At 40.1% G+C, this 25,763-nt stretch overlaps 1 protein-coding gene across 1 annotated transcript; it reads left to right on the forward strand.

The window, feature by feature from the left end:
- The first annotated feature begins 2,689 nt into the window (after nt 1-2,689).
- Nucleotides 2,690-18,656, forward strand: LOC108776646 (runt-related transcription factor 1). Its single transcript, XM_018543324.1, has 6 exons — nt 2,690-3,002; nt 3,183-3,413; nt 9,114-9,239; nt 14,029-14,208; nt 16,668-16,961; nt 17,831-18,656. The coding sequence occupies exons 1-6, from the start codon at nt 2,690-2,692 to the stop codon at nt 18,175-18,177; spliced, it is 1,491 nt and encodes a 496-aa protein (XP_018398826.1). The 3' UTR covers nt 18,178-18,656.
- The last annotated feature ends 7,107 nt before the right edge of the window (nt 18,657-25,763 follow it).

Consider the following 25,763-nt stretch of genomic DNA (forward strand, 5'->3'; position numbering starts at 1 on the left):
GGGGGGGGGAGGGAGGGAGCGAAGAAGAGAGCGAGGGTGGGAGAGAGAGAGAGAGCGAGCGAGCGCCAAATAGGGAAGGAAGGTTGGACGGAGTGGGGTGGCAGAGGGGTATGAGAGAGGAACCTGGTAAGGGGAAAGGGATGCTGCGTGTGTTGGCATGGACCAGTGCGTCAACGGCTGTTGCCTCACACGAACCGCCGAAATTATAGTTAGTGACCCCCAACGGATATTTCGAAATATACTCTCGGCTACCGAGAACGCTATACCGAGACGGAACTGCCACTTTCATAGTATACGCGGGGGACGAAGATGATTCGAGGGTGCCGCTAACGAACCGCCAAAGGGGTCCCTTCGGGATCATCTAAGGGGGGACCGTCGTAGAGAAATCCTACGAGCTCGGGGCCAAGCGATCTCGTCGCGTTTCGAGAGATTAGAGATCCGTCTACTTGTTATCGATAGATCGTTTCAGTGAAGTGTTTGAAGAGACTGCACGATGAATTTGTTCTCGTTTCTAGAACTATTTGTACATCAAAGTGCGTGATTTATTTGTAACGACGTGTTTTTTTTTTTAGTGGCGAATAATGACAAATGTGATGACGTGTATTTGATCGGTAACTGCAGTCGCTCGGTTGAGCAGAGAATTTGAGCCGGAGTTTGAAACGCGAGTAAGTGAGACTTTTGAGAAGAGTTTTTTTCGTTGCGCTATCATTTCAAAAGTGTGGTTCTTGGGAATATCCTCGATATCGGTTAAACCAAAATATTTTGATCGTATTAAACGTTTTAATGAAATTTTTAAGTAATCAATTTTTAAATTATTTTAAATAACTAATATTACATCTTGTGTCTAATGTTTTTAAAGAAAAAATTATTATCATAACTTTTCATCAATTTAGCATTTTTTAATTTCTTTCTCTGAAGTAGAAGAGAAAACATCTAAAATACACTGCAGCTATCATAGTATAACTTTTTTCTTTTTTCCGCCTTAAAAGATTTTTGAAAGTGAATAATGATCGGTACTGTAATTTCTCCGGAAGACGGTAAACATGAGTTCCGTAAGAGATTTGAATGCGAAGTTAAGCGAGCATCTTAGTCGTCGCAACGTCGTTGAATTTTCTTACAAAAGAATGATAAGAAAATCGACGAGGTCGATTGTCATCGTTCTCAGTTGTAGAAACATTTTGCATTATTTTATCACATGCTCCGTCAACTTTCGGCCTTGCTTTTAGAAGGTATTGAAAATGTAACAATCAACTTTTCTTGTAATAGCATTTTGAATAATACATAATAATACGAATATACATCTATCTACTCACGGATTGAAGTAATTAATCGTCATTTGTATGTCACGTAGAATTAATGTAGTAAAATCATTTCAAACATTATATTTTACGAGGCTCTTTATGCGCGGCCGATTATAATGACCGATTTCGATCATTGATCAGCAAGTTCACCGTATAATAGACTATGCTCGCAGTCGCTTTGTTGATTATATCTCCGCCTTATCAATTTGATATGAACTGATTCGTAATTTCAAATTGACGGGACCGTCATTGGCAGGAAGCAACGTGGTAAACGTAGCCACGTGCAGTTTGACACGCGGTCGTACGTGCGTAGGGGTTGGGTATTCGTGTGGGGGGTGCCTACCGGCGGGAGTTCTTTTTCCCCTATTTTTTCCGTCCCCACTACCGTGCCAGTCTGCCCCTCCTGGAACCACCTGGATCTGGCGTGTCAGCCCCGGTGACGTGCGCAAAAATTACTGAATGAACGGTGACGTCACGAGCCAGCCGCGTGAAAAGTGTGCGAGTCGTTCCTGTTCGTGTCAACCGTATTCACCCCCTTTCGTTCCTCTTCGCGCGTTACCTGCCGCTTCGATCACTCCGTCCGCTTTCCTCGTTCGACCCCGGCGGTGTCATGTTGTCGCGAAGGTCAGAGACGATTATAGTTAAAGAATCTCACTTGTAAGATAACGATACGTAAAAGATTTCGTTGATTGGATTAAGAATGGTGAGAGCGTCGCTGATCAGCCGACGGCCGCGAGAATACTGTCGCGCGACACGAACTTTCCTTGTCAAATAGAGTTGTTCGGTCTCTTGGATAGTTTCATTTTTTGTTCATACTGAATGTATTTAAAATTTCTAGATTGTAGAATTAATAATTTTATGAAAAAGATAAATTATGGCAGAAACTTTATGTATTGTTACATGTAAGTTGTCTTGTGTTCTATTTCAGATATTTACAATCCAGTTGTCCATTAGAAGATAAAATTTTAGAAGAATAAAATTGTCTTGGCTTCCATCGAAAACATGTTTCGTACAGTTTGTAACTTCTACAAGGGTTGATACTATATAAACCAAAAGAAATAATAATCTCCACACATCTGCCAAAGAAAGATTAAAAACGATCCGCTGCCAGATTTATACCACAATGCATATTTATATGAAACAACTTGACGAGAATTACGAATCGATCATTTATCTCGTCTCGCTCACATTATGAAGGAATCTTACTAAAGTTAATGACGTCGCGAAAATAAAAATTTTGGAGGAGAGTCTGAAGTTATCTGAGGGGAATGTCAGGCCGTCGAGCCTGATTCAAGAGACCATGCATTCTTGAAGAATACTCGCGAGACTGTCCCGGTTCAGCGGCTGAACCGAATGGAAGGATGTTTCATCCGGTGTTCTGACTGCCTATGGATATATTCGGCCGTTGCAACGGCGGCGGCAGCGGAAGCACGGTAGCCGGAAACGGTGCTGGCTCAGTAAGGACGTCCAGTAACGAATCCGTGGGTGGTGGCGGCACGTCGAGCGGTACCAGCGAGAGCGGCAGTAGTGCAAGCGGCAGGATGCAGTTGACAGGAGCGTCGGCTCCTGGCGCGGCCGCCTCGCCGGAGTCGGGCGTCTCTCCGTTGACTGACGCCTATACCAAGATGACCAGTGATATCCTCGCTGAGAGAACTCTGGGTGACTTTGTCAGCGAACATCCCGGCGAGCTAGTTAGAACAGGTAATTGAATAATACTTCCGCAAATACAGATTTAGCAAGGATTATAGAGATTTTGTGTGCGTGCGTGTGTGTGTGTAGAATAAACCCTTGCGACTTGTAGATAGAGTAATGTATTCATTTAGCATAAGTAATGTCAGCCATCTTGTAACTAACGAGATCATATGGACATTTTGATTACAGGCTCGCCGCATTTGGTCTGTACCGTTCTGCCCGCACACTGGAGGTCCAATAAAACTCTTCCGGTGGCTTTCAAGGTCGTAGCTCTCGGCGAGGTAGGCGACGGTACTTTGGTAACTGTTCGCGCTGGCAATGATGAGAATTGCTGCGCCGAGCTTAGAAATTCGACGGCTCTGATGAAGAATCAAGTCGCCAAGTTTAACGACTTGAGGTTCGTCGGCAGAAGTGGAAGAGGTGAGTCATATATGTCTTCTGTCATTTCTTTCGATTGAAAACTTCCCCGCGGATGAGAATGTATGTTCGAAAGGATAATTCATTGCGAAGAAACGAGGGGTGAAAGATTAAATGCCGGACGACATTTTCTTGTCCTACTTTCCTCTTCATTCATAAAATTCCCAAGTTCCTTAGTCTTTGCTTGGAACGTGTCGCCCTTCGTCTTTTATGCCGGAAGAAAATGCCGGAGGGGTGAAACCGACGGCGGAAACCCCTTCAAAGAATTCGTGTAAACGCGTAGTAAGGGTAGGTCGTGGACGTCTTGAGACAACCCTCGTTTTTCCTTGGCTCTTCAAGGAAAAGTCTTGCGTCTCCGCTCCATTCTAGGGGTTGGTTCTTCGCGTCGAGAAAACCTTGGGGTGGGTAATGGCTTTTATTTGTCCGCATCACCGTGCGACCTTCTCACTTTGCCGCCCAGCTTCGTCGAGGAAAGGGCGAAATGAGAGGGACTGAGTATCGTTCGAAGAAGCCGCCGACGTCGACTAGACGCACAGGGGTGGGTGATATTAATTGAGGTTTCAGTTGAGTTTTAATTAACGTTATTAGAGCCGGTATTTCGTCTAACTGCGTCTTTTGAACTCATGCTAAAGCCTTTTGATTAACGTAACTTAAAGTAGTGCATCCGACCTACTTCCAATGATTTTGATAAAGTTATTTGGTTTACTGAACGAGATCATTAATTACGGTTTATTATATATATTATACGATAAATGAATCAATAAGCAATCTTAATTTTTTAATACGAATTTAAACCGATCAGAATAAATCTAATTGAATAAGAGAATTTTTCTATATTCGCGCGCGCGATCAAAACGAATCTCAATTGAAGCTTAAATATTTTTCTGTGTTTTTTATTTATCAATATCTGATTCTTTGCAAACCGCGCTTCGAAATATTTTTCCTAAAATGCAAATAGTGGTATTATTTTTATTAATTTGACAAACAGTTCGATAATTTTTGATGCTAATAAAAAATTTTATAAAAGAATATTAATATAATTAAATATTAATCACAATCTTAAATCTGCAAATAGTTTAATTATAAAATATATTGACCTCAGCTAGAAAAACAATATTTTTCGTAATAAAATAAAATAGTTTGTCTTCTTGATTGAGGCAATATTTGAACCTAGAACTTCTGATTTTTCGGGACAGATGTCATATCAATTTGCCTACTGAGAGTAATTTTAATTTTACGCTCAAGAGTCAAGGTGGTGTATTAAAATTACTTGATTCACCCACTTATTAATTTTTTAACATTAATGTTAAAATCAGCATTACGACAGAAATATAGGAAGAAACAAGTTAAATAGTAGTTTAATGTGATAATTATTATGGAAAATATGCCATTATAGTAGTCATTATTATAGTATGTTGTTGTCATATTTCTGATAGTATTGGTAAGGGAAGGCTAATCGCTTGAAAATCAGGAAACTCGCAGATTCTCTAGCTTGGAAGCGGGGAGCTCTCTCCCAAGTTCACGGGAACGCGTCAGTCATTTGTCTGGGATTAGCTCTCAATTGTTTTCGCCGAGCACGGAATTAACATAAGCTAGGATGAAGAATGTAAGAGAAGTGTCTCTCTCGTCAGGATTCCTAACGGCTCCCTGGCTCCTTGAATATTCCCTGAAAACCGATGTGCGCCGAATTCTCGGGAATTCTTAATGATCCTCTTGTTTGTCGAGCGTGGAAATATTTCCATGTATGAATTTGGGAGGATTTTGTCCTTTTGAGATTCGCGAAAGAAAATTCCTAGAAATTTCCTATTAGCTACACTTTTCGCCTTATAAATGCGTGTATTTAATATATTTTGATATTATAACGAAATTTTATATTTAAAGCTTGTTAAAACATCAAAGTTATCGGAACTTTATCTGTGAAAATATTCCACCGTTGTTATTGAATTTCGATATATTGCTGTTGCAATAAATTTAAGGAATCGTTAAATGCAACGCCGACACTGTGCTTTTGTCTTCGCCTAAAACCGCTTTTAGCCCGGACAAGATTGAGCGTACTGCTACGATAGTCGAGAGCTTTGCAATATCGATGATAAGCCGTAACCCCCTTCCCGCACGTTCGACCGTAATGCCTGCTCCATCACTGCAAAGTCTACCCTGAAGGTACCGGATTGTTTCCACCCCTTCGGCCCTAAGCCCTTTAACGAGATAGATCATTTGCGCGCTTATAGTTCCAACCCATAGCAAGATATCCTTCGACTTCGCTGCCGCGAATAAACTTCACGGGAACGTCGTCCAATCTAACCAAGTTGCTTTATAATTCTACAACACACTTTCTATTAAACCTGTCATTGTCAGTCATCTTACTTGTAATCTGTAATATGAAGAAGAATAGGAAATCATAATTAAAGATATCAAAGGTCTCTGTAATAAAAGTGTCACAAGATTCAATTTTAATGAAGAGACAAATATCGAACTTTTATTACAATAATTTATAATAATCCATAATAATTCAAAGTACGCATGCAATATTTAATCACACTGTATGCGCATAATTTATTAACCTTCTGAGTACGATAAAAATGTTTGATATATGGAATTGGTCAAACGCATTTATTCGCGAATGTTGATTTATCGACCGCAGCACGAGAATCGTTTCACTCCGAAAAGAAAAACAGCATTCACTCGCGGCAGTTTCAGACCGTAATCAATTCGTTATCAGACTGCAATTGCGCATTTGCGTTTCGTTCCGGGAAAATTGAAATTAATTAATTGGCCCGACAGTACACCGACAGGGTACAATGCCGAGACATGTGTACGCACGCGTAGTTCTACACACACGTTTACAGAGGACTATATGCTAACGAGCATAATCAGCGAATGGTCGAGGATGAGCCTCTCCATGTTGTGTATATTCTAAATTTGACGGATATTCTTATGGTACTTAAAAATGATTAACATTTAATTGCATTACTTTATTGTTCTTCACATATATATGAATCGTTCTTTGAAATAAAATTATTTGAAACAATATAGTGAATGAATACCACGAAATCTTCAACACGAATAAAAAAAGAAGGCCCATATTCGATGAAAGCAAGCCTTGGCGTTTAGTAGAAAAAAAAACAGCTTTACAGTTGTTGTATTCTTCTAATTAGTTCTTTCCTCACTAGAACTGAATGTACAAACCAATCGTGTTAAAGAATCGTACAACAGTTGCTTTTTCTACTGAACATTGAAGCAAGAATTTGATTGCGTTGGAATGCTGATTGAAAGTAGACAGTCAGTGAGTTTTCCGCAGATTAATCTATCAGAATTCTAATTGATACGATCAGAATTTGTGCTGGTTCATCCATCGTCTGTCAACCAGAAATTTTTTTCAGTGCAGCCAATATTTTTCTATGAATTTCCACATTTTCCGTTCAAGCAAATTGCACGCTGATTATTTGACGATCTTGAAACATAGTCTCGGACTGAAGCTGAAATGACGTAATATCATATATAAAATTCACAAAAAATTTAATGTTATAAATTATTTTAATTAATTTCGCGATACCGTTGAGAAAAATAGGGATTCGTGGGATTAAGAAACTGTAGTAGTGCCGAAGTCTCGTTCAGATAAATTAAGTCGTATACGTTTAAAAGATAACGTAAGGACGACAACGCGCGTTCAAACCCGGGCGATCGCGGACGACCTTTAATGGCTGCACGGCGACTGGCACCGAGGGTGATACCCGTGTACCTACGCGTGCCTACCTAACTGGGGACCATCGACTCCGAGGCAGCAGAAGTGAAAAGGCTGGTCGGCAGAGTGAGGGCACGGCGAGAATGGCGTGACTCGTAGCCAAAACCGAGGGGAATCCTCGCTAGAAAACGAAAAGCTCGCGTGGCGAACCACCGTGTGGCCACGCTCGACACTCGCCATTATTTCTCCGATGCCCTGCCTTCCACCACCATTCTTTTTTCCCCGCCATCCATCATCTTACGTCACAGTGCGGCGGACTTTACCATCTATATTGACGCCGCCGGTGAGTTCAAGTCGACGGTGAACTCTGACCCGCGATCGATTATCGTATTCGCCATGTACGGAAACGTGTCTAATGGATCTGATAGAAAAATAACGGTAATGGCTGCTTGAAAGGGTAACGCGACCGTTGTAATGCATTAGTGAAGAGGACTCGTTTAGGAGCAGATATAAATAACATAATGTGTTATTCTTCATTTTGTAAACCGGTAGTAGATAAAAGCACGTTACCTTTGCAGCATTATCGTATCTAATTTCAAGAAAACATGTTTTGGAGGATACATCTATTGCACGAAGAACGTGCGGTATATGGGTTACTGAGATAATCATTGCATCTTTGTCGTGCAATACAAAGATGCATTCTATTGATATCGATAATGTGCTGATGCGAATATATAATAATATTGACCTTTGCGTCGCGAACAAAATTTAACGGGGAGAAAGAAGCTATTTGACTGACGTGAGAAGAAACAAGAATCTTCTTTCAATTTTAACATAAGCTTTGGATATATTAAAATATATAAAGAAATAAGAGAGACATGTATTTTTTCAGAAATAAATTTCCCGAAAGTTAAGAGAGCGTGAAAGTTTCTTGAAAACTTTTTTACCTTTCCTGGGAAAGAAATCGGTTTTTTTCTTCCTGAGTGAATATATCGTTTAAACTGTCAAAGATATAAAAAAGTTTTAAATAAAAATTGCATAATATATATTTTATTTTGTAATAAATGACCAAATATTTAATATTTTTAAAAAAGCAATTTTATTATTAATATTATAAAATAGTTTTAAAATCACTCAACTTTTAATTCAAATTAAAATATTTTTTTATATCTTTGACGGATTAGATGATATTCATTCAAGAAGAAGTTTCGTCAATCAATGTACGAGAAAGCACATGTTTCTTATTTTTATCTATATTTTATCGAATGCTTATTGGAGCAAGATGTACGATTTTCTCATGAAAATTGTGATGACAGACTGCCTCTTGCGCGTGTTATAGCATTATCGCGAGTGCGTAAATTTCATTGCGGCGACTTTTCGCATCGGGAAACGCTCCTCGTAATTTTCACGCGTTTTATAGTGTGCTTTTGCATGTTGAATCGATCGCGCGAGTTTTTGCGGCAGAGTTTCGGCGCTTAATGCTCGCGGGATGAAATTGCGGTATACCGTTGCACGCGCGTTTCCACCCGACAGTTCCACCCCCGCTTTTTCCACGACATTATTTCGCGCTCGACCGAGGCTTTTTAGCGTCACGCGACTTCCAGCCTCGCCGCCCAATCCTCCCCTCGAACGCGACCACCCTCTATTCCCTTAACTCGGCCGCGCTGGCTGGCCACTGTCACCGTCGACGACGCCCTCGATACATTACCAACTATAATTCGGTTACCACGGAGTTTCGCCCGGCTAACCGCGTTTGCGAACTTTCGACGTCGGCTGAATAGGCGCGTCCACGAATCGACGCGTCGCGGGACGGAAATCGACGTTGAAAAACGCACCTGATTGTCCGCCTCTCGTTTTTAGAGGCTAATTTTTCCGCAGCATCTCCATTCTACGCGTCGCGTCGCGATGCATCGTAATTAAAGTCGCGTGCTTGCAGTACCAGGAATAAATTCATCTAATAGAATATTGCAAGATTTTTTTGATCGATCGCTTAACACGTTGAATGTGTTCTTTTGTTTCAGGCAAGAGTTTCACCTTAACGATAACGGTGTCGACGACGCCGCCTCAAGTCGCCACTTACACCAAGGCGATTAAGGTGACAGTAGATGGGCCGCGCGAGCCGCGATCCAAGACCAGTGAGTATCACTGTAAGCATTGCTGTTCTTATATACATATATATATTTATTATATTTTATTCTTGCTAAAATAGTTAATAGAAGTACACGGAAAAAACGATTTTTCTGAGAGATTTACAATTTATCTGGATACAAATCTGAAAATCATGTCGAACCATCAAAATAATTATATTGGAAATTAAAGAATAACGAGTAATGCTGCAGAAAAATACTATTGAGCGACAATGGACGAGAAAGGTTTAACACAAATGAATGAAGAGAACCATATAGTTTAAATTCTAGTTTAAGCAAACTGCGATTATAATCGAAAACTATAAGAATTCACATAGAAATACGTTATTATAGATATTAAGATCTGCTTTGATCAAATATGATTCTTTTTACTTGTACTGCAAAAAGTTTGACATTCTAACGAATCTTTCATGTTTTGACGATTAACAAAATTATGTTCAAATCTGTATCCAGCCAAATTATAGATCCTACAACAAAGTCATTCTTTCCACGTAGCGTCTTATCAAGAATTGTCACAAGCGGGGACATCCTCATCAATGGACGCTGCGCGGTCCGCAGTCGCGAACGTTTCTCGTGACGGTTATCGAGACTTTCAATAACGCGGACGCGTTATGGAATTCGGAAATTTGGCGGGTGCGTGGAATATACGGGAAAACAGATTTTAGCGGGACCCTCGACACGATCGTAATGCCTAACGAACGAGCGGCGTGGCACCGGAGGCAGTAAAAGCCGCAAGTTCGAAATGGCCCTATAGTGTGCGGCTTTGCGCTGGTCGGCCGTTACCCCTCCAAGGCTAAGTTTCGTGCAATTGTCATTATTTATAACCGCGGGGCACCGGGTCCCGCCATAACATTGACAAAGAGCTGCGGGCGTTGCCCGCGAAGGTGTGTATCGCGGTGCTTTGGCCAAAACGCAGGGTGACGCTTGCAAACTTCGTAGATATCCGCTCGCGAGAACTCCTCCGCGAGAGCGTAGTGCCGAGACATACAATTACTGAGAATTCTCCCCGTTATTTCGGTAGGTTCGCTGTCGAGCCTGTCTGCAGGAGGAACCCCTCCTTAGAGGCGAAGGGAAAGGGACGTTTCTCATTCTCCGTTTGTTATCTACCACGTAACCTACTACGTGTATATAACCCATTGTACGCTTTGTGCTTCCGAGTACGTCAATTTGTGGCGTCGTGTCAAGGACAAAGATTTGTCCTTTTAAAAGATTTATCCCGAGCAATAGCTGCGTACCGAAAAGTTTCTGGTAACGTTTGCATTTTGAATCGACTATAAAATCAATTGTATTTTCTCGAGATGCTGTGTTTGGCGCGTGTTACGTTGCGATGCGATCCCAGTCTCGTGTTGTTGCCTTAGACGTTAGAGCATTAATACGCTAATGCATTAGAGCACTAATAATGTCGTCCCTGAAGACGCGTACCAAAAATATCCGATAGCTTTAATATATCGAAGCGGTCGCTCTGGGTAGCACAGCATAAGTTTGGTACCTTGGGAAATTGCGACCACATCCGCCGGCTTGGCCGCATCTGCGGACCACCCACGAAACTTCCGTCATAAATCCAAAATATGAAAACGCGAAATTTCGGTGTACCGCTCGGAGACGCGCATCCAAGCAAAACACTACATTTCAGAGAACGTTACGTTTCAGAGAAGTAATTTCTCTTGCGATATTAATGCTACTGACTGTTCGTTATTTCAGTCGGCGATATATATTTAAAACGGGATAATTTATTACGAGATGCGAATTATTGTAGAGATCGCACTTTTTAACACATCGATAATAATTAATTGTATAATTCAAAGTAATTAAAAAAAAAAAAAATCACTCCAGCTGAACACGTTTTGCGGAACGTCAAGTTTTTGAAAGCGAACAGCGGATATGAATTTTAGAGATCGTTAAGATAGCGTAAGGACGTCGGAAATAGACATTCGTCGGCGCTTTGTATCTTCTATGAAAACAAACCGTTTACTGAATCAGGGACAATTTCAAGGATGACGACGAGAGATGAAAGAGCTTTGGCTTTCCGGGTGGTCCTCGTGCGTTTTGTTCGAGGCCACGACCCACATGTTTCATCTCGTCTTTGAAAGAAGCTATAAGGACTTCTAATTATAATATATTATATATTCTTTTTTTTTCAGTACGTGGCAGGTTTATTTTTATACATTGAAGTATAATAATTTAGGAAGGATATAAAAAAAATTTTTTAAAAGATATATTTGATAAAAAAAGTCTTAAATATTTTTTTATATTTTTTTGGATTAATAATAATAAATTTTTTTTCGCTATCGATTATTTTTTATGTACCTTTTGTGATTGAAATAATTTTACGTATGAGTGAACGTAGGGTTCAAATAAGTGATATAAATTGTGCATTCGTGCATTCGACGATCAAACGCAAGAATAAACGAATGAAACTTATCTAAGACAATACCGAGCGAATGCCTCCGAAGGGTTGTAATTAATTAAACAAGCAATTCATTACACATTCTACCCTCGTCTGGTAGCCGAAGGTGGCCGTTGCCGCGGAAAGGCTGCGGGGCCGAGGAAATTGATTGAGGGAGGTTTAGCTCGGGTTTCGATGCTGTTCGCGAGGATTCGCCCATTTGAAATCGGAATTCGTAGGTTCGCGGAGTGCATCTTCGGCGAATGAAACGGTTCTCGGTGGTGATAGGAAAGATCGAAAATGGGTGTCGCGCTTACCAGCTCGAGCTCACATCGAGAGAAGCTGATTTCGGGACACAGGTCGAGTGGGACGGGAGAGAAAGAGAGAGAGAGAGAGAGAGAGGGAGAGGCGGGAATTGGCGACGGGACGAAATGAGGATCTGTCGTTGCCAGCTGCTAACTCTCGAGAAATTCCCTGGCAGTCACGGAGCGCAAAGAGGGTGTCCGATGAAATCGATAGCCGCGACTTGCCGAGGACTTACGACTTCGTCCAATCGCCAAACATTTCCCATTCCACAGAAGAATAAATCCGGAAGTGCTGTCATAGATCGTCCGCTGCGATAATCCAGAATGAGAATACCTAATCAAGATACTTGAAAGATCGCGACATGTATTATACTAACAAAGATGATATATTAACAGTATTAGCTGATAGACGTTTAATTAAAAATAATTTCGATTATTTAATAACATTTTTTAACTTTTAAGTACACAGAGAAAAATTATTGATTAAAAATGTATGAACCAGTAGATCATATCTGACCAGAATTTTGTTCATCATGATTGGACGTCTGATTACTACGACTAGAATTCTAATTAACACAACCAATTTAATATAAGATACATATTTTTTATAATTCATTATTTTATTATATTCTTTACCATAAAATATAACATTGTTCGAGCGTTACAGTGGCTTTTCTGTCCTGTAAAAATTATTGAAGCAAATGATATTTTATTAAAACAACAACATGACATATTTGTTTACATTGTTATTATAAATTAAGATTGTTTTCAATTAGACTGTTGTCGGCTAATGTTGTTAATACAACGTCATTCTTTCCACGTAAAAGTGCCTGTTTGTGAAGAGTAATATCAGAGTAGTTACGTGAAAGATTGACCACTGATTATTTGCTACTTCGTTTAAACGGGAGAGCAACGTGGAGTTTAGAAGAGCGAACGATCGCACGTCTATTCGGAGGGTCGCACGAGTGCTCGACGCCTAATGAAATACTGCGAAGAACGGCGGTGCGCCGAATTCAAAGGGTTAGGGTGGCGTGATAAATGCGTGGGTCGAGCGGCATAATTTATTAAATCTATCAAGCCGCCAGCGTAGGAAACTACCGGTATCTCAAAACAAATCCTCGCTCGAAGTTGCCGTTTTCCGATCGCGTTCCGGTCGCGTGGCATGCACCCATTTCTCATTCCGTAGAAGGTTACGTTGATCGAATTTACTGAAACCTGTACTTTACTTACGACACAACAAATCATTTGCTTCTTAAAAGGAAAATAAAAGGTGCGCTTTACTTAAGAAACCTGTACGGTCCATAAAATTTTCTCCCGGGCTTCTCTCGGGTCTCGCAATGTGCTCGAATCGCCAGTCGTTTAACAGGATCTCGTTAGTCTCGGTACCCGTCGGTATTCCGCCGTCGCGCCCCCATTGTGTCCCCGGATCGAGCGTACCCTATTCAGCAAACCGGCGGGAATTTCGGGTTGCCGAGTTAGAATTAGGGCTTCGATTGGATTATCAGGACGACGGGAGTCCGCTACCTCCCTTCCGCCCAGCGACCCTTCGTGTCGGTCTCTCTGGCCTCCGGTGCCTTCCACGTTGAATCGTTGCCTTTAGGGGAAGAGAACGAACCTGCATGGTATGGCACACGGTTGTCCTGTGCGGCGACCTCTAGCCAGGGACAGCCGGATAGGACGTCTGCCTGTTGGGACGTCTTTAATTGGGTTGGCGACACCGTCGCAGGGAAATAAAATGTATCGATGCCTCTCTCGTGTCTCCCTCGTTCGTTCCGGCTTCCGAAGGGACGGCCACGGCGTTTACCCGTATTGTTCTGTTTGTCGTTTCGGTAAATGAAAGATGCATCTTCCAGTAATTGTCAGACTGGAAAATGCGTATGAATTATTTCGTATGTTTATCGGAAAAATTGTACTATTTTTCAACAAAAATTATTTCTATTATATTCGTACGTGTAAATAAAGGTTTAATATTATATTTTTGCGTTTGAGTAGGTACAATAAAAAAAAAGGCTTGCATAGACAAAAATTATGCGATTGATACATGTACCGGAAGTCCAGTGGACAGGCGCACGGTTGATCGCAGTGCTGTCTCTTTTAGGGCAGCAACAACAGTTTCATGCCTTTGCATTCGCCTCGCAACGAGGCGGTCCATTCTTCGCCTCGCCCCTGGTGGATCCGTTGCAACCTCTGCCAAATCCGTTGCAACCGTTACCGAATCCGCTCCAGCCGAGGGATCCGTTGTCTTCTTTTAGACACGCGATGCCTGGTAATTGTCAGAGTAAGTAACCGCGTTTGCGCATGATCGTGATTTCGCCTTCAATTGTATACGGCTTTCTTTTTTCAATTTTTTGATAATAACTTATTTATGTGTGTATGCATGTATCGTTCTTTCTGTAGCCAATTTATGCGTCGCAGCACTTCTTTAGTTTTATAGATTTCTCAATCTGCATTATTTTCGTAGTAGCCTGTATTATAAAAATGTGTAGAAAAAAAAAAATATTAATATGTATAATAAGACGTGTATAATAAATTTTAAATTTTATTTTACGACAGTTTAGTGGCGTTATGAAATTTAGATAATTTTTGTCATCGAGTAGGTGGCTTCCGTTGAGTTTGGGAATATTTTCAGACTCTGCTACTGGTCTGAGTACAGAAGCATGGCTTTGGGTAGGCTCGGCAGCAAGCTTCTCGGCTTCAGAAGCGGAAACCGCAAGCCTGTTCAAAGCTAGATTAAATATTATATTAAAGGGGTTGCCACGGAAGCACGTCCCAGTCGGTTGGCTCCCTGTTTTGGGGGCGCAGCCTCACCTCCTCTCTTCACGTTTATAACGTAGATTCGCGAGTTTGCGCGTAAAGCGCATTGGCGAAGTAATGTCGAGGGAATGTTGCCCCGTTGATTTCGATTATTCAAAAAAGTAGCTGTCGCTCGTTGATTAAAAATCGTGCTGCTGATTCCCACGATCAAATCCTGAAACCGCCGAACGCACGCCAACGGTATATATATTGTACGATAAAATTTTTAATACTCTTCTCGAGCGTGCGTACATCGATAAACGGTTCTGGTAGTGCGCAAGAAGAGACGAGAAAAAAAAGCTTAAACAATAATTCGAGAGATCAGCCGTTTTAATGAGTTACCTCAGACATGAGGGCTGACTGCTCCGTTACTAGCACATTTCCCGATAAAATACGAAGCACGCCGAATATTTCCTTTATTAACTTTTTTCCCTCATCGGGCATCTGGTCCGATATAATATGCGTACGTGCCTATATATTATTCTCACGCTATACGCTTGGCGGATTCGATTTCGAGAGACACTTGCGTACACGGGATTACTTTTCTCTACTAAAATTGTAAAAGCTTAGAATAAGCACATTACGTTGTGATGTAATTATCTCTCTCTCTCTCTCTCTCTCTCTCTCTCTCTCTTTATTATTCGATATAATTAACTTTCTGGAGCTAACGGTGAATTTATTGGATCCATAACAATTTTCTTTACGTTATATCTGCAAATTTGGATTATTCTTATTAAAATATATTTATTATAGTATTCATTCCTTTTTATATAAAATATGTCAATTTCGTTCTTTGAAATTAATCAGTGTCTTTTAATTAAATAAATTAAATGAGTCTTGCAGCTTCAAACGTTAATAACTGTATCAGTACCGGGGGATTAATATAATTAAAAAATAAGAATTTTGTTTAAAAAAAAATCTGGCAGAACAACTACGTAAACTTTTTTCATAAATAACGAAGTGGATTCGATACAGGATCGTTCAGGTATTTGAATCCCGCAACGAGTGTCCGAATACTTCGGATAAACTCGTGCGTAACTTTAGGCGATTTTCCATAAAAAGGGCCACCTTCTCTTCGGACCGCAAGGAATCTGGTAATGCCGAAGGATGTGAAAGCACCGGGCGGATAGCAGTATTTAGGGTTAGCTCTCGTGACGACGGTCCGGTGGCGCTTGCCGAGGCGGGCTCGGTTATTTGAGTTGGCCCCAGCTACGCGGGGGATGACCAACCCTTTGATCTCGATGTACTCTTCCGTTCCCCTCACTCTCCGCCATGTCCGCCCGTGTCCCTCTCGCAAGCGCCCGTGCTCTCGTCCTTTCTGCATTCAACCCCCGTGACTCATTGGAAAATCTATCGGGGATGCTGCCTATACCCCGCAAAAATACATCCGCCAAGGGGCGCACAGAACCGCCGCCGCCGCTGCATCTCGTGATTCGAATTGGCATATAATCCGGCGAAAATTTCTCCGTGCCTTTTCAGCCTTCTGTTGTTTTATTCGATTGTTGCGATTATTATTTAGCTGTTCTGCCGATGTGACTGTCGTCAGCATTGCTATCGATGTTTTATATTAGTCAGCTTTTATTGTACATATTTATTTGTATTGTTTACTGTGCTCGGGGCGTTCATTAGCTGTGTTCACCTTAAAATGCAGCTTTGCATCTATAATATTAGAAAATTCTTCAATATGATTAAAAGGTCTTATTATTAGTCCCTCTTACTGAATATAAATATAAAAATCAATCAAATTAAAGAATTTTATAATAATAACAAAGCTGCTCTTTCTACTTTTCTAGGCAGTCATTGATTTTTCGTAGCAGGCATCTTGACGGCGTTAATGCTTCTGCAATGCAATTTAATTTTACAAAAACGTTCTTCGCTTGCACGATTGTCGATTTTTTCGTTTGTCGTACTCTTGGCAAAGCGTGCAAAAGTTGGTTTCTCTAGATATGTCCCAGTTTGGCCTGACAGCGAGCAATTCTTGGGGATACGGTAGCACAGCCGGCTACGCCGGCTACCTTCCGGGTCCCCTTTCGTCGTGCGCTGCACAGGCCTCGTTTCCACCCCCGCCGCCACCCCCTCCGCCACCGCCGCCGACGTCCACGCTGGCGTCTTTCGCCGGTACGGCCTCCATGACTACGCCGACTGCACCGGACTCGACGGCGGGTTCGACTGTCACATCCGCCACCGGTAATACCGGCACCACGTCACAGCAGGACGCTTTTTCCGCGGTCTCCTCTCGTAAGTTTAGCTCGCTGCACGTCGAATTTTGCCATGCTTTTAACGAGTGAACAACCATGAGGTGTCGCTTAATTGTCTATTTACTACACGAAAAAAAACGATTTTTCTGAAGAATCTAAGGTTTCGGTGAATATAGATCTGAAAATAAATTTTGGACACACACACACACATCATCAAAATATTTTTATTAGAAACTCAAACTAATTGCTAAAATATCAAAAATTTTTTCAATATTGCTCATCATTTCTTAGTTTCTAATATTATTATTTTGACGACTCAACAAAATTATTTTCGAATCTATCTAGCAAAATTTTAGATCTTCAGCAAAATTGTTCTTTCCTTGTACGTTGAAAGAAAAGTGTTTAGTTATTTGTGATTATAATTGCACGGTACAATAAAATAAATTAATTTTATATGCTATACTCTTTATGTGTTAGGAACTCTATGTATATGTAGTTTATAATTATTAGAGTTATCAGTTATTAACATTACAGTAGTAATAACTATATAGAAATAAAGTCTTCTTAAGTCATCTTAATCATCATTATTTTATCAGTTACAAATTACTAAACACTTTTCTCTCATGTACGTTTTGTTCAACTTTGACTCTCCGAAACTATGATAATTTTACAATTGAAATCATTTAAGTTTACATAGATTGTAACGAGATCACATAGACTGAAAAATAATTTGCCAAATTGTTCACTTATATGAAAATCTTGAAGAAAAAATCCGGAAGCACCGTATAGGCCTCATGGTTGAAAATGTAATTATTCGAAAGATCATTAGAATCTTAATTCTCGAGACGCTAGATCGGTCGACCCGTTTGTCTTTAGTGAAATAGCGTAGCTTCTCCTCGAATGTCACAGTCGTACCGGACACCACGACACCAGGTCAGTCCGATCCGTTGGATCCATTGAGCGGCCTCATGTCCGGTGGCTCTTCCAGCCAGAGATATCAAGACTACGTGTCGCCCAGATCACTGTCCACTGACTCGAGCACAACCGAGAGCCCGGTGCACGAGGAACAGGGCTTTGGACAGAATTACGGCAACTACTTTCCAACGCCCGGTGTGCTGCCCAGCATCCTCTACTCTCAGCTCTACGGGAATCAGTTCCAGAATCCCGAGAGCGCCGAACAGAGAGCCGTCGCGGATAGTTGCAGCGTAAGGCAAGAGGAAGTCAGACCGGATAACAACGTCTGGAGACCATACTGAGAGGCAGAAGCGAGTGATTTCTTATCTAACAATTCGACTATCGAGAAATGTGGTAACTCCTGGAAGACAAGAGGGAAGTAACGCTTAACTGATCGCTCTTGAGGCTATCGGCTATTGTGACATCGAATTGTAATGTGACGTGGTGATTCTTTGAGAACTATCCAAGTGTCGAGGACGATTCTCGATGGCGAATTAGCACTAGTGGGCATTAAAACTTGATTCGAAAAGAACTCGGGGAACAAGTCCGTTCGTCGAGGTACGTTTCTTCTGGAAAGCTTTGGGAAATAAAAAAAAATTGTTTTACCGGTTGTGTGTGTCTCACGCCAATGAATTTTAGGGGTGCAAATGAGCGAAGGGAGATTTGTAATTAAGTGAGAACGAATTGCGTACGAAAGAGCGAGCGCGGGTGTGAAAGTGATGATGACGATTACAATAATGATATCCGCAAGATGTATATACGTGTACATAAAGCTAGAACATTGTCGTTTCATCGAATCATTATTCGCCGTCGTTTTGAGCGATGCGATTTAGTTTCATCGATTACGTTTTCATAGTATATAATTGCGGACGACTGCGGGATCGTGCAATATCGTCGAGACTGACGTTGGCAATTGGCTTCCTTTTTTTCTTTTGTAAATACATATGCCTTCAACGTTGCGCGTTTAGTTTTTTCCTTCGACCCATATTTTCCTTAAAAAAAAAAAAAATACCCATCTTTTGGACCGAAGAAATCTGGCTCTATGCTTTTGGCGAGATATTTGCAGCGACCCTGAGTTATCTTGAGAAATCGACTGATTCGCGAAAGGCTATCACGTGTGGTCACGTTCGGGTCAAGCCGACGGTAAAATCGAATGGGTTTCGTGAGGTGAAAAAGTTTTTCCAGTCGTGTGAAAATGTCGCGGGGAGCGTACGAGCGGCGAAATGTTCGCAAAAGCATTCAACGAACGTATGAACGAACGTGCCGGCATCGAAGATCTTACATCGAAATTTCTGCCAAAGAAACGAATGGAACAAACTCGCGAAATAGTTTTGCGAGAAGCACCGCGCCGCGCTGGCAAGAAGCTTATCCGTTTTTGTAAACCGGCGACGGGCACTCTGCGTTTCCAAAAAATGATTTCCGATATACATATCTACCGACCTATTGTTATCGTAGTTTTTGACCGAGTCGAAGTAAAAGTGTATTTCAAAATATAAATCCACATGACTTTTCTCTTTGATCTCCTACGCTGCGTCCACCGTCCTCCTGATCTGCAGTTATCCTAGAATTTTCACACACAATTTAGAAGATATCTTTTTTTTTTGTTTTCACATCGATTTCGTGTATACGGCTGTTACTTTTTAGAATCTATTATTTTTCTGGCGTAATATTCACATTTCAATTTTTCTTTTTCTTTTTAGTGTCTTATTTTTTGGACGCTATCCTTCCTCTCGAAGCCGTCTTCGCTCAGATTATCATCATCATCTCGGAGGACTAGTGGCAGATCTACATAACAGGTAGGTAGGGAAACGAATCTCTACTGGGGTCTCGGTAACGCCAAGGGTTCTAAAGGATTCTCACTGACGGAAGTGCGTATATGCAAATTTGCAAAAGATTTAATTAAACCTGGTCTCGGGAGGGGAATTTCCGTCTGCCTCGTAGCTCCAGCCAAGTCGTATGTACGTGTATGATGAAGGCGTGTTTCATATTTAGTACACCAAGTTAAGTTTATCACTGCAAATGGCATATGTCTCGGCACTACATGTTTTTAAAGGCGTGGCACACCACCCTCTTTCAAATATCGATGTTGTTAATTTTAACTATGTGTTATTATAACATAATTACAGCAATGCAGATAATAATATACGGAAGAACAATTTTGCTGAAGCGTCTAAAAATTTAGGTGGAAAACAAATCTGGAAATAATTTCGTCAGACCATCAAAATTATGTAGGAAATTCAAGCATGATGAGAGCAACGTTGCGAAATCTATTCTAGCAACTGCAGCTTAAACGTCCTACATAGATAATAATTTTGGTAGTCAAATAAATTATACTTTTAGATCTGTGTGTGTGCTTAGCTAAATTTTTAGATACTTCAATCAAATCGTTCTTTTTGTGTATTTATACGTGATATAATTGGAAGAAGAGTAGAGTATCTGTAGTTTGTTGGGAATTATAATTTTTCTCGCAATTTTATCTCGGCGAAACTTTTAATGATTAACACCAAATAACATTCGTAATTATATTTGAATTTCGTAAATGAAAAGTTGACCTCAAATTGGTCAAAGGATATACTCTGGCGAAGTTTGATGCGGATTATGAAGCGGTCTGCATAAAGCAACGTACTTTTCTCATTCGATAACCGAGCCACCGCGCTTGGGCTAGTGTTTATCGCTGTTGCACACAGCGAGGACGACGAGTAACCTGATGGACATATGGCGGTTCGCGTCGGGGAGGGTCGGGGGTGGGTACGACTCGTCGTTTATACGCGGTGCCGGCATAATGGAGTAGAGTGGAGTAGAGCACGGATAATGGAGTATGAAGAATAGCGTGTGGTGAATGTCGGGATAGTCCCTCTCACCCTTCCGCTTCCCGCGGCGACTCTTCGTTTCCCTCGTCCCTTTGCCTCCCCGCGAGAATTCGCGTCCACCGAACCACTCTCTGGCGAGGGGCGGCAAACTGGACACGGCTCGTTGACTCGAGCAGTTGGCCATGCCGATTTATCGTCCCGCAGTCATGCCGCGCTACCGATTCCGCGCTAAATCCACGATTCCATCGGCGTTGCTTGGTACTCATCTTTTTCCGTGCGATTCTCTCTTCTGTTTATTTTTTTCATCCTTTATCTCATGGGTGTCCTCGCGGGGGATATATCATCGTACAAAGAGAAACGAAGGGTGCAGAAGGGAGAATCTCGAATGTCGAAGCTCTTTTGTCACAACTTGCGCATGCAACTCCGCGTACTTCCTGAGTAATGAAGAACAATAATTACTCGCTGTAATGTAATTTATGATGCGGTCGACCTAGCTTCTCTAGATGAAAAAGGAAGTTGAACCTGGAGAGGCTGCGAAAGAATGGATGCAGTAAATTTTGCCCTATATAGAACAGTTAATAAAAATTTTTTTAAGTCACACATAATTTATAATAATATTATTAATATAATCAATTTTTTTTGACAGTTAAAATTTAATTTCAACGTGATATTTAGCTTCTATTTTTAACATAAATATTAACATTTATGCAAAGTTGCATGAATTCCGATATAATTTTTTTGTTTTAATACATCGGTTGACATCAACATGTATAATTGATCGATCAGTCAATTATTTAATCAAGGCGTTATTTAGTCATTACCTTGATAAAATGCGGGATAGCGCCCACTGATTTTCTATTGAACGAAACTGGAGATGAAAAGACACGAACAAAAAGTGCCCCAGAGCCCCACATACCAGTCAAACCGAACGCGTTGGTACACACATACTCATGCCTCCCACATCTTTTCTACGCATAGAGCGCACGTGGCGCGTTCCCCGTAAACGTTCTTTCTAGTTGGCAACGGCGGCGGTCGCGGTGGTACGGGGGTGGTTTTGGAGGTGGCAGCGAGGGAATCGCGGTGACGAGGCGGCAGGGGAGAATGGTCGTTACACGCACCGGTCACTGCCACCCCCTCCCCCTCCCCCGGCTATCGCCAACACGACTCCCCCTTCCCCATGCAAAATCACCCTTTGTCGCGCTCGATGGGAAATTACTTTTTGTCCGTCGATTACGGGGTGAATTTTCGGACGACGAGACCCGATCATTTCGAACGAGATACGACTCCGATTCGAGACGTCTCCGGGAAAGAGTGTCGGATGAACATCGTAGGGGACCATGTTTTTTTTAATTGTTTTAAACCGTTTGATTCGATAATAGTTAAACAAATAAGTGAAAATAGAATAATTGTAATTGTGAGGCATTGTTTAATCCGCGTGTCTTAAACAAAAATAATATTACGGCTCAGCAATAATAAAATTAGTAATGACAATAAGAATATTTGGCTTGTAGCCCTTCTTAATATTATTACTAATTTAAACAAATAACAATTAATCAGTCAAAGAAATTAATAATTCCGTTTTATTTTATTGTGTTTTAATATTTTACAAAAGTATTCATATACACATTCTTTTCCAGAGACAAAAGAAATAATCGGGTTTTGTTGTTTGGCAATTTTATTTTATTTAAATTTAAATAAAATAAAGAAGGGATTAATTTCTTTGATCGATTAATTATAATATTTACAATTGTTAAAATTATAATAATCAAAATTTATTGAGTTTTACTACTAAATTTTAATATAAAGTTAATCACAACAAACAATGTTCAGAAATGTAAAAACTAGACTGCGTTACTATATCTTTTCTTTAAAAAGGGTTCGATTTTCTACGCTATTATGGGATTTGCTGTGGAAACCAATATGATTTAACGTCTCAAAATTTCTTGAAATTTGTATTTAACCCATGTAAGCGTAAAATTCTCTTATTCGAAGATCGTGTAAAACTCTTAGTAGACAGCATCGTATTAAATTCCACGTTGATTCGTGCATTGCATGACGATGCCTGGAAATAAGAGAGAGACTTGACGAAGTGTGCCCGCGGGGCCACCAGCCCTTGATTACCAAGATCTTCATCTACATGCTAAACATCGCTTCACGGCGCCGTCTTGAATACTCTTGTACTTACGTATGTATCTAGATCCATGGCCCGCGGATCCCCGTCTCCGTTCGCTTGCAGCACTCGAGGTATTTTCCACCCTCCCCAATCTCCCTGACACCCCATGAAACGCATTGCCGTACCATCTGTATGATGTTTGCTTAGATTAAATTAACCGACCGTGAAGCCGTCCTTTGTTCTTCGTGCGGCGCGGCGAAAATGCCGACACGCCGAAAGGAACGGGAAAAGAGGGAACGTCGAGGAAAAAAACGGTCGCTTGTCCAGGGAGATCGTGGGATTTTTCGCGTATTCGGATTTGCAAAGTAAAATCAGATTTGCTACAATTCATCAACGGTACAAAAATGTTCTACGTTGAAATATAAGCAATGTTGCAATAATTTGCAACCGAGAGAGATAAATACTGTTTTCTTATATTTTATGGTTATAGAAAAGGAAAAGAATTCGAATAAGATAGAGAAAATATACTTTATTAACAAGATTCTTTAAAGAAGGCGCCATCTTTCTTAGTGGTGGCTAAGCGTACTAGTGGTTTCTTAAAAGACGCTTGCCGGCGGTGCAACTTCTTTAAGAAAATGTCCTTATTCTTTCTTTCTTACCGACTCGTTTTACTTTAGGTCTAATAGCTGTCCATCCTCTAATCTTACGTCGATTCAACAGCAACTATATGAGTTAGAAAAGTTGATTCTTCGAAGTGATGGTCTTATATATTGTTTTTTATAATCTTTAATAAATTAAGAAAATTAAATTTCTGTGAGAAAAAATATTTCTAACAATCCTTGAAAAATTATTGGAAGGTCGACCTTCGAGAGATGTTAAATTAATGAATTACTTAATAAATTATGTTTCGTTAATGGAAATTGTTTCTTGCATTTTTTGATCCTTGTTTTTTACCGACCTTTCTGCGAGCTGCCTTACCACGAGGGTGACGATTTCTTAAAGCTAAAGAAGGGTGCAAGAAGGCAGAGGGTGAGTCTTCTTAAATGTCTTTACCTTCTTCCTCGTACGAGGGCGACACTGGTATCGTCTTAGGAAAAAAAGATTGATAAAACAATGAGTTTATTTTAATCCCATACTTTGCTCAAATTTGAACTTCATTCTTTTGTAATTAATAATTTGTGAAGTTTAATTTGCAGTAAACTGCAGCAAATACTGTTCCGTATAATGAGCGTTATTTCAAATTAATTTAGAAGTATTTAATAAAAATTAAAAGTAAAGTTTACAAAGGAAATTTTATTCCACCCGCGAATATGCTTTTTTTTTGTCTTCGTCATACATTTACTTTTTAATAAATGCCAGAAAAGAAACTTTTTTATGAGAAGATATTTATAATCTAAGAATATATTTTAAAATATATTATTAAGGCCTCGGTAATCTGTCTAATTGGCTACGACACTTGCGCGTAAAGCGAGGTATCCGAGTTCGACTCCCGGCAGAGGTAATATTTATCGTAATGAGAAGAATTTTCCAGATTTAGTATTCAGATCTTAATATAGTTTATAATAACATCGATATATAAGATGCCAAAAGAGCATCAATTAATTATTTGTTTTAATTCATGATAGTACTGCGGTAGTTTATTAGAATTACGTTTCAAGACCGACGATTGTTCGGCGCGCAGTTTGGGGAAGATTACATATATTAGTATATAAATTCGCACGAAATTATACATATAAGCAATTAAAGATCCAAGCCAGATTGTTATAGGCTTTGTATTTGTATTAGTTATATTTTAAAATATTTTAAATAATTTAAAACATATTCTTAGATTATAAATATCCTCTCATAAAAAAGTTTCTTTTCTAGCATTTATTTTAAAATATATTTTAAAATATTTGTCTTAAAGTAAATAAAAACGATATCTCTTTAATATTGACTCTCATTAATATTCAGGAAATGAAGGCAACACTGTTGCTTTTAGAGTTTTTTTTATCATTGATTTGTTATTTTTAATAAAATGACATTGCAATTTCTTATGACTGTAATTATACTTACCAAGGAATGGAAGAGTTACTTTTACAGTAACTTTTTATAACAATGTGGTAAAAATGTTACAATTTTTTATGACTGAAAAGTAACTCTTCCATTCCCTGCTTATAACTATACGCTCAAATTGCGTTTACTTGGGAAAGTTATTTTGAAAAGTAATTTATTACTTGTAACGCATTGACGCGTGTCTTTTATTCGTTACAGTAAAAGTAACTTGTTACAGATAACGAGTTACTTTTCTTTTCTTTTTTTTTAGTAACGAGTGACTTTTCCAATCTCTTACAAGTAACGATTGACTTTTCCAACTTTGGTGTTACCATTATCGCCATAAAAAATTTGCAACGTCATTACTAAACTGTTAGTATAATAAAGTAACGACAAAAAGTTACGGCGTTACAAATAACTCCAGTGTATTTCCATTCCTTGTTACAATAATATTTCTCAAAAAGAAATAATTTTTTTTTCTCAAGAAGAAGAAGAAGAAGAAGAAGAAAGCTTTTTTACGTTTACTTTCCAAATATAAATATATATTAAAATTATTATAAATTAAGTATTTTAATGCAAGTATTATTTATTCTGGATGCACTGAACAATATTTGATTCACCGAACTTTCGTGTAAATCATGAGCATCCGGACATCGGGTCATCGTCAAGTTAGTCGGTTAGCCATTTCTCGGTGTTCGATTTCCCGACTCTGAAGAACCTGGTCAAACGCGCCAGAGAAATATGCGAGAGCCTGACCTGAAGCAGTAGAGAGAGATCTCAGAGTATCTTGGCCGGGTCTCGCCGGTAGCTAGGCAACCCACCCCCAGGGCCCACCATCTCCTCCTTCTCCTCATTCTCTGCTCCTCGCGCTCTCTCTCTCTCTCTCTCTCTCTCTCTCTCTCTCTCTCTCTCTCTCTCTCTACCCCTTGCC

The sequence above is a fragment of the Cyphomyrmex costatus genome, unplaced genomic scaffold, assembly GCF_001594065.2.
Source record: "Cyphomyrmex costatus isolate MS0001 unplaced genomic scaffold, Ccosl1.0 scaffold367, whole genome shotgun sequence".
In the NCBI taxonomy this organism is placed as follows: Eukaryota; Metazoa; Arthropoda; class Insecta; order Hymenoptera; family Formicidae; genus Cyphomyrmex; species Cyphomyrmex costatus.